The following is a 9,978-nucleotide window of genomic DNA, read 5'->3' as shown; positions in this document are numbered from 1 at the left end:
ACTATCAATAATTAAAAAAAAAAAAAAAAAAAAAAAAAAAAAGAAGACATGTACTAAAGATGAAGACAATATGACAATGCTACACAAAAGAGAATTAAGATCGAAGAATTAGAGAAATTTAAATTTGATAGGATATATACCTCGGTATCGACCCCCGGTACGGCTATGCTCTCGTCTATAGTCGGGTCGGGGTCAAACGGTTCGGGTCATGGTCGTAGTCAACGGGTCAAGAACTATATATATATATATATATATATATATATATATATATATATATATATATATATATATATATATATATAAATGCCTCTATCCCTTCATTTTAAGGGGTTCCTTCCCCTTCCTCCTTAGACTCTCTCTCTAGAATATACAACCCTCTCCCTTCTCTCTAGAAAATACTACATACAGTACACACAGTCGACATACGCGGAAATTAGTACTATCAAAATTAAAAGTAGTATTTATTTGACTATCATTTTTAGACTAAGTATTTAGACTAGCGTTATTACAAAGTTACAAACATTTAATTTTGTGACAATATAATCAATCTCTCATATATTATCTTACATTCATATACTTTAAATTACCGTTTTAAATAAACAAATTCCATATTTATTTACCTATGCATGAACATCTCCGATATAATATTGCATTAATATACTTTGAAATACTTATTTTAAAAAAAATCATTGGACATTATTTCATTCGCGCAAAGCGTGTAAAAGAACTAATATTGAAATAAGGGTCGAATAGAACATCGAACTACACACGAAATTGTAATTAGGTAATTCATTTTTTTTTTAAAAATACAATTATGTCCATGAACAACGTAAATCCACGCAATTGAACTATAAGTGATTTGTTGACTTGCTATTTACTAACGTGGCGGTTACCAGATTAACAAATTAATTTTAAAAAAATTATTTTAATAATTTTAAATAAAAACCACCCCCAAACCTCCCTCGTCTTGCCAGAGAGAAGAACATGTCTTCCAATCCAAAAGGGTGAGCTAGATTGAGAATCTACGTACCCGCACGGGTTTAGCTCAATGGTTTAGTGGACAGTATTTGAGATAAGAGACCAAAGTTCGAACTTCGGCGGCAGCAGTGTGGAAGTTCGACCTTCGACGGCCACAATGTGGGAATTATGTCCAAAGTGGACAAATTCCATGTGCGCATCGGCATTTGGCCCTGCCTACTAACCCATTGAGTCCGTGATTTACATCCTCCCACATGCTCGGTCGGATGAGCTTATGTTTATCCCCTAGCCGCCGCTGTTTTCGATCAAGAATGGACGAAATTGTATCTTTTTTGTCCTTTAACATCCGAAATTATAATTTTTTGGGCTTTTGATTCTTTCGATGATTTTTTGACTCTATTTTTGGTAAATGTATTTTTAGCCGGTTCTTTCTCTCAGGTTTAGGTTCCAGGCCTCCCCTGTTTTCAAATCCCTACCGTCTCCTTCATCTCCTTCACCAGCCACGGCCGCCATTGTATTCCAGCCTTCATTGCCATCGTGTTAAAGGGGTTGTAAATCCAAGGGCTACTGCATTGGGGATTCTTAACTCTAAAAACAATGAATACAACACTTTTTTTTTTTTTTTTTTTTTTTTTTTTTTTTTTTTTTTTTTTGTAAGCAATGAATACAACACTTAATAATTGAATTTACACAAATAATGTTTCTGTGACCTTGATCACTTATTCCATGGATCCTTAAAAACACAGAACATGAATGTCTCAAATGACACAAAACATTAATCCTTAAAAACAGAGAACATTAAAAATGTCTCAAATGACACAAACACAAATATTAATCCTTAAAAAACACAGAAAATGAATGTCTAAAATGACACAAACACAAACATTAATACGTGAAAGGTTTAAGGTCACTGAAGTACATTGTACCAAACCAGAAGTGGAAGTTTCATGTCTTTCCTTGATGCAGAATATCATCTGTAGCAGATTGCCTGAGCTCATCAATTTGAAGAAATCCAGTTTTCAGAGCCTGTTACAAGTACACTGACAAAAATAAAGAAGAAAGGAATTACAACAACCATCATTTGGGTGAAAGGGGATGTACTATGGAAAAGAGAAGAGATGAGCATAGAAAACGGAGAAGTATCTATTTTACTTACAACTTCCTAGTTCCAGATCAGAATTCATTATGCGAACATTTAGGTTCTCGTTTCCCAGTCCCTCCATGCCTTCCTGAATTTTCTTGACTGAGCGAGCGACAGAGCTGTTGCATTGATCAATTTCAATTACTTCTAGAGTAGTACTATCTTGGAATTCAAATGGCACCTCTTCAAGATGCCTGCATTTTGCCAAAATCAGTCGCTTAAGTTTGGGAAAAGATTCAGCAGTCGCATTCCATCTCACAATCCTGGATTTGCATATTCTCAAGAACTTGAGTTTGCGGAATTTTCCTTCATCAACATCCCATTGCTCACCATCAAATGCTGCGAACAGTTCAAGAGACTCAAGCCGGGTCAGGTCGGCAATTACTGAAATGCAATCCCATGGCAGGCGAAACTTGTGGAGTGTCAGTTCCTTGAGATTTGGTGGAAAGTCAAATTCAGTGTGGATTGATGCATTCATATGGTCATTGATGTCACATACTTCCAGAGATTCAAGTTGGTCAAGATATCCCAACTCAGGGAATCTATTGCAATTCTTATACCATTCCATTGAAAGTCTGCATCTGAGTTTTTTTAGATGAGGAAGCTTCCTCAACAGATGCTCCTCCTTGCGCGTGTTGAATAGGACCGGGAAGGAAAAGGTTTGGAGATTTAAGGGCTTTGGGGGTATACTAAAAGAATTTCTCCGGTAGAAGCACCAATAACAATAGTGATCTATATGCAAATGTCTCAAACCCTCTATATTCCAAATCATGAATGGTAAATGCAAATCCACACTTGATTTCACCTTGAATGTTTCTAGATGGTGAAGACGCTCTAGAGATGGCTGTCGAACTGAACCCTGACCTTTTAGACAAATAGCAAGGTACCTTAAACAAAGGAGAAACTCCACCATGGACAAAAATGATGTGCCCACAAATACGGACTCCAAGTCCAGTACTCTCACAAGTTTGAATGTGCTAGCTACCCATAAACCAGAGGAAGGATCCACATCCCGTGCAAAGAGGGAATGTGTGCTAAGGTTAGGATTATGTGATGAAAAGCACAAAAGCGTGCCAAGTCTAGGATTAAGTAACATAGCTGAATCAGGAGAAAGATATTTTTCATTCCTTTTAAGCAAACAAAACCGATCATAAGTAGAAGTCAATTCCGAATGTGGACTGGATTGTTCACTGTCTGTTTGCATCAAGAATTTATCATTCTTTGCTTTTGTCAGACAAAAGCTACCTACCAGATCATGAATACGGCATGTTCTGACACTGCCATTGTATCCCCTGGTGGAAACCATTATTAGGTTACTACCAATTAGATGATTCAGGTAGTCCTCTCCTTCATCCTCCGGTACCTTCTTTTCTATTTGTTTCACAAACCCTTCAGCCATCCACAGCTGTATCAATTTGGAGACTGGAATTTCATAGTCCTCTGGGAATGCCCCAAAGTAAAGAAGGCATGGCTTTAAATGCTCAGGTAAATGCTTGTAACTCAATGCTATTACATCCATGCTCCGAGATTCATCTCCCCTGATATGTGAGCTTAAACTTTGAAGAAATTCATCCCACGAGAAGTATTTTTCTTCAATCCTTTTTTGTAGAATACCAGCTACCAAAACAACCACCAAAGGTACTCCACCACATCTTTCTGCTATCTGTCTCCCAAATTCCTTTAACTCTGGAGGGCCAACATTCTTTTTAGATAGCTTTAACTGCAGTAAATCTTGGCTCTCTTCAGTAGTGAAAAAACGAAGAGAATGGTGATCAGCACCAGACCTGGCATATTTTCCAACTTCATATTCTCTGCTTGTTAAGATGATTCTGCTTCCTTCTGTGCCCAAGGGAAAAGCTCTACTTAACTCATCCCATGCTTCTTTTCTCCAAACATCATCCAAGACAATGAGGTATCTTTGTCCTAGCAGTTTCTTGCGTAGCTTCTCAGCTATGTTGTCATCCCAGCTTTTACTGTCTTTGCATTTCTTATTTAAGCTTATGAGCAACGTTTCAACTATATCATTTAAGCTTTTGAATAATGTTTCCAGCATTTCTTTCCAACTGTCATTCTCTTGGAAATTTTCATTTATGTTTTTGAACAACACCTCAGCTAGATCCTGTAGGCTTTTGAACAACTTCTGAACTTCATCATCTGTTCTCCTTATGTCTTTTTTGTCTATAATTTTGCTTTGGCTTATCGCACTTGTTATTTTTTTCCACATCTTAATGTCTTTGTGCCTTTCCACTGGGAATTTGGGAGACATTTCAGTGGCATCATCTCTGACATTATTGTCTTCAAAATTCACAATTAAGCTTTCATACAACGGCTTAGCAATATCATCCCAATTCTTGGTGTTTTCGCACTTCCCCATTATGCTTTTGTGCAGTGTACTAGATATCTTTTTCCAGCTGTTATCATCTTCGCTCATTTTTATTAAACTTTCGTACAACACTTCAGTCGTATCATCCCTAATCTTGTGGCCTTTACACTTCCCCCGCAGGGCCATGCGTAGTGCTTCGGCAGTATCAACCCAGCTTTGCTCATCTTGGCACTTTTTCATTAAAATTTCAAGCACCACTTCATCTGTATCATCCACACTCATATCGTCTGCAACTTGACTAAAAATTTCATGGAATACACGGTTCTTGTCATATTCTAGAGAGACACAGCACCATACCCGAAAATGAAACCAATCAATAACAGGTTTATGGCAAAACACCTTTCTGGCCAGAGTTGTCTTGCCGAGCCCAGCCATACCAGTAATTGACACAACATCTAGCTCTTTTGGTTCTCTAATCAGCAGGCGTGTTATGTTTTCAGTTTCATCCTCAAATCCCACCACAATTTCATCAAAACCGGGAGACGTTGTGATGTCAGGCATTGTCCCAGTGAGTTCAAAACCCTTTCTTTTAATGACCTTAGTTTCTCCTATTACATCATGTATGATATCAGGTTATGATAAAAAGAATGAACATTAACCTCAAAAAGTATATGGCATACCTAACTATTACTTCTTAAAACAAGAAAACCAATGAACTATACTGATTGTTGAAAGGAAAATGACTATTTACATAACTCCTGCACAATGTGACTATTAATGTGTATCTTTTATCATCCAGAGCAATATAGAATTTAATCCAAAGTGGATTTAATAATACCTCTATTAGAGAATATTAAGGGGAGTTGAGAGAGATGCTCTCATCTACTCATTTTGAATTTAAAATGAGTGGTTGAGGTGCTTGGCTAATACTATTCTAGCTTGTATAAATAGCTACTTGTACAGTGTTCTTATTATCAGTAAATACACACAGTTCAGAGCGGAGTGGGGGAGAGTGACCCATTGGGCTTTGGTAGGAGTTGGGAGGCGACGCCGCCGGTAAAGTTTCGCCGCCATTGGAGGTTACACGCACTGCCGCACTCTGGCAGTTTCGAAACCACGCACCGGCGCGTGAGGTGTTTTCTGCGACTTCTCCGGTTGTGGCTGGTACCGGCAATCTTGTCTTGGTGGTACGAGTCCATTGAGGTATGGTGTGTGATAAGGTGTGTTGAAGGAATTGGTTGGGTAAGTTCTATTTCGAACCTGTTGGGGTTTCTTTTGTTTGGGTGCTTTCTTTTGCTGGGTTAATATGGCAGAAAGACATGCTTTTATGTCACAAGGAGATAATAGTGAGACTACCAATAGTGGAGGTGGTCAGTTTCAAGGACGTGGCGGTTATAGTAGAGGACGTGTAGGAGTCCGGGGAGGACAAAGAGTGCTACAATTGTGGAGAGCCCGGTCATTTACGCAACCAATGTCCTAAGCCGTTTCGGCCACAAAGGTTTGCGAACTCTGTCACCAAACCAAAAAGACATGTAGTTGTAATGACCGATGATGAGTTGACCATGTTTAATCAATTAAAAGTGTCTTCCTCGCAACCCTCAACTAGTCAAGAGCCTTTGCCGTCTTCCTCAGCCACATTTGTTCAAACAAGTAATCATATTGCGTGCGTCTCTTCCTCGTCTCGACAATGGGTCATTGACTCAGGAGCCAGTGACCATATGTCAGGTAATTTGGAACTTTTTTCCACATACTCTCCCTTTAAATTTGGAACTACAGTTACCCTGGCTGACGGTTCATCAACTTTAGTCTTGGGCAAAGGTCTGTTGCAACTCCGTCAATGTCCCTTTCTTCTGTGTTGTACCTTCCGAAGTTCCCGTTCAATTTGCTTTCAATAAGTCAAATTACCTGAACTCTTAATTGTTGTGTTCTTTTCTTCCCTGGATACTGTTTGTTTCAGGATTTTTTAACAAAAAAGATTGTTGGTACAGGGAAGGAGACTGGTGGGCTCCTTAATGGGAAGGAGTCTTTGTTTACCTTACAATGTGAGTCTTGTGAACTTGCTAAACACCATCGTGTGTCGTATCCTTCTAGACTCAATAACAGGGTATAGTCCTTATTTCAATTAGTTCATTCAGATATATGGGATCCATATCGTGTGACTTCAATGACGGGGTTTAAGTACTTTGTATCTTTTGTAGACGATTTCTCTAGACACACTTGGTTATATCTCATGAAGTCTAGAAATGAGTTATTTGTTATTTTTTTTGTAGTTTCTGTGCTATGGTCAAAACACAATTCAATAAAACGGTTCAGGTTTTGCGTAGCGATAATGAGTCTTGTTGAGATGTTTTATTTATTGTATTTACTATGCTTTTATTGTATGTCTGTTAGTATCCCTAGGGTTTATTGTATGACTGTTAGGGCCTTTTAGCTTTCCTTTCACTGCCTGTATATTGTGGTCAGTTCTTTGTGTAAATACAGAATATATAGGGGTCGTTTACTAACTTGGAAAAATGGAGGATTTTCCAGAAAAATGGAGAAAATGAGAGTGGAAAAAATAAAAATTGGAGAAGTCGTTTACTAAATTTCTTATTCCAAATGCTTACTCCTTCTCCATTTTCTAACCTCATGTACAATTTTGGAGAAAGAAAATTTGGACTTCTCCGAATGGAGAAGTGAAAGAAATTCGGGTGAACAGTACCCATAGTGGTAGAGGTCCACCGTTCGATTCCTGCTGTGTGCGTTTTAGAAGTCTTCTTCCTTTTCTTTGTTATTCTCCTTATTATTATTTGTTTTTCTTTTTTTCTTTTTTCCTCCTCCCTACAGATTTGTTTTATTATTATTATTATTTGTTTTTCTTTTTTCTTTTTCCCTCCACCCTACAGATTTGTTTATTATTATTATTATTGTTATTATTATTATTATTATTATTTGTTTTTCTTTTTTCTTTTTTCCTCCTCCCTACAGATTTGTTTTATTATTATTATTATTATTATTATTATTATTATTATTTGTTTTTCTTTTTTCTATTTTTCCTCCACCCTACAGATTTGTTTATTATTATTATTATTATTATTATTATTATTATTATTATCTTTTTCTTTTTTCTTTTTTCCTCCTCCGACAGATTTATTATTATTATTATTATTATTATTATTATTATTATTATTATTATCTTTTTCTTTTTTTCCTCCTCTTTATGCACACATATTTATTATTATTATTATTATTATTATTATTATTATTATTATTATTATTATTATTATTGTAGAAATGTACAAATGATATATGGGATGATTGTATTTAATAAAATCAGAAATGAAAAACAGGAGGAATATGGAATGAAAATTAGAAAACTGGAGAAATGGAAAATTGGAGAAATGGAGATGGAAAACTGGAGAAATGGAAAACTGGAGATGGAAAAACAGAGAAATGAAGTAAACGACCCAATAAATTTTCCCCTTTTTTGTTCAGAACAGTAGCGCATGAACAGTAGGTTACTGTTCATCCGGCACTTAAAATCTCAATACAGCTTTTCGTTCCAAGTTTTCACAAGATCTGACGACCCACCGCCAGTCTGCAAGGTCCGGCGACTCCAGCCGACGAAACCCCGTCGCAAACCACCGCCGCACGCGCCACCTCATGCGCCGCCGCGTGAGGCTCCCTCCGGCGAGTTTTTCCGGCGAAACTGGAGATTTCGACCCTTTTCTGGCTTTCCTGGTAATATTATTCCTTTTTTTTTATCAACCATGTCTTCAACTGGAACTGAGGAAACTTCTGGCAATGTTGAAACTGTTATTTCTTGCTCAGTTTTTGTGCCTAATTTATCTGGAAATCCTGTTATTACCTCTGAAAAATTATGTGGGTCACAAAACTATCACTCTTGGTCGGATGCCGTTGAAATGTGGTTTATGGGCCAAGGTGTTATTGACCATTTGGAACAAGGGGTAGAAGATGTTCCAGAAAATGGGAAGACAACTTGGAAAAGGGTGGATGCACAACTTTGTAGTCTCCTATGGCAATCCCTTCCACCTGAGTTAATTCAACTGTTTAGAGTTTTTAAAACATGTGTTGAGGTATGGAATCAAGCCAAATCCTTGTACACTAATGATATTTTACAATGTTACACAGTTGTTGATAATTTGGTTAACTTAAAGAAGGATGGTGTGAGTATGGAAGCCTTCCTTGGAAAAACTCAAAGTTTATTAACAGAGTTTAATAAGCTTTTACCAATTGGAGGGACAGCTACTGAACAAGCTGCCAACCGGGAAAAATTCTTTGTTATTCTTGTTTTGTCTAAATTAGGCCCCGAGTTTGAGAATACTCGAAACCAGATTCTTGGAGATAAGGTTGTGCCAGGGATCCAAGAATTGTTCAAACGCCTTCTTCAAGTGACTTCTTTTCCTGGTGAGATTCCTGCACCCACCACAGAACAATCTGCTCTTGTGATCCAAGGAGGCCGAGGTAACAATCTGGGCAACCGGAATAAAGATCGTAGTGGGCAGAAAAATGCTAGATATTGTGATTACTGCAATAAATCTGGACACACACGAGACCGATGTTGGAAGCTACATGGGAAACCGTTGCATACCCCTACAAATGTGGCTCAGTTCAAACAAGAAGAATCAGGTTCTAAGACTATCTCTCTTGCTGAATATGAAGAGTTTGCCCGGTTTAAAGCTAATGCCCAAGCTGCTGTTGTCACTCCTTTGGCTCATCCCGGAGAGACTCATACTGCCCTTGTTTCTCAATCCGGACCTCTTGGACCATGGGTCCTTGATTCAGGTGCCTCTGAACATATCTGTGGTAATTCCTCTTTATTGACTCACATTACAAACTCTAAGTCTCTTCCGTCTATTGTGTTTGGCTCATATGTACTGCCAACGGGGTGGGTAAAGCAAGACCTCTTTCTAATTTACCTTTGTCATCAGTTTTGTATATACCTACATGTCCTTTTAACTTGATTTCCATTCGTCAACTTACTCACTCTCTAGATTGTCTTGTCACCTTTTCTTCTGATTCGGTTATTATACAGGACCGTCGTTCGGGGAAGACGATTGGCTCGGGGTATGAATCAAAAGGATTATACCGTCTATCCACTCCTGCTTCCGCTGTCTGTAGTGCTACTGTTCCTCCCTCCCTTGCTCATTGCCGTCTAGGTCATCCAAGTTTGAGGAAACTACAACAACTTGAACCGAGTCTATCAAAGTTGCCTTCACTAGAGTGTGAATCTTGTCAATTGGGAAAACATTCAAGAACCTCCTTTCCTGAACGGGTTAATAAAGTATCCTCATCCCCTTTTTCCTTAGTTCACAGTGATATATGGGGTCCTTGTCGTGTCACTTCTTTGTTGGGTTTTAGGTATTTTGTTACTTTTATTGATGACTTTTCTCGTTGTACTTGGGTTTTCCTAATGCAACGACGTTCTGAAGTGTTCAACATCTTTCAAAAGTTTCATAATGAAATTAAAAATCAGTTTGGAGTGTCTATTAAAATTCTTCGGAGTGATAATGCCAAAGAGTATTTCAATACTCCT

The 9,978-nt window shown here is 37.8% G+C and overlaps 2 protein-coding genes across 3 annotated transcripts; one reads left to right on the top strand and one right to left on the bottom strand.

The window, feature by feature from the left end:
* Nucleotides 1-1,658: 1,658 nt before the first annotated feature.
* On the bottom strand, nt 1,659-5,003 carry LOC109146654 (putative late blight resistance protein homolog R1B-14). The gene is made up of 2 exons (XM_019294307.1): nt 2,135-5,003; nt 1,659-2,018 (listed from the first exon to the last, which is right to left on the bottom strand). The coding sequence occupies exons 1-2, from the start codon at nt 5,001-5,003 to the stop codon at nt 2,008-2,010; spliced, it is 2,880 nt and encodes a 959-aa protein (XP_019149852.1). The 3' UTR covers nt 1,659-2,007.
* Nucleotides 5,004-8,164: 3,161 nt separating this feature from the next.
* Nucleotides 8,165-9,567, top strand: LOC109146754. Of its 2 annotated transcripts, none has more exons than XM_019294399.1 (2): nt 8,165-9,227; nt 9,478-9,567. In XM_019294399.1, exons 1-2 carry the CDS (start codon nt 8,192-8,194, stop codon nt 9,513-9,515), a joined length of 1,074 nt encoding a protein of 357 aa, XP_019149944.1. In that variant the 5' UTR covers nt 8,165-8,191; the 3' UTR covers nt 9,516-9,567. The 2 variants fall into 2 exon arrangements, with proteins under 2 accessions (XP_019149944.1, XP_019149943.1); XM_019294398.1 differs by having other exon boundaries at nt 8,165-9,248; nt 9,478-9,562.
* Nucleotides 9,568-9,978: the final 411 nt, after the last annotated feature.

The sequence above is a fragment of the Ipomoea nil genome, unplaced genomic scaffold, assembly GCF_001879475.1.
Source record: "Ipomoea nil cultivar Tokyo-kokei standard unplaced genomic scaffold, Asagao_1.1 scaffold1936, whole genome shotgun sequence".
Lineage (NCBI taxonomy): Eukaryota > Viridiplantae > Streptophyta > Magnoliopsida > Solanales > Convolvulaceae > Ipomoea > Ipomoea nil.
This window is presented reverse-complemented; position numbering and strand designations above follow the sequence as displayed.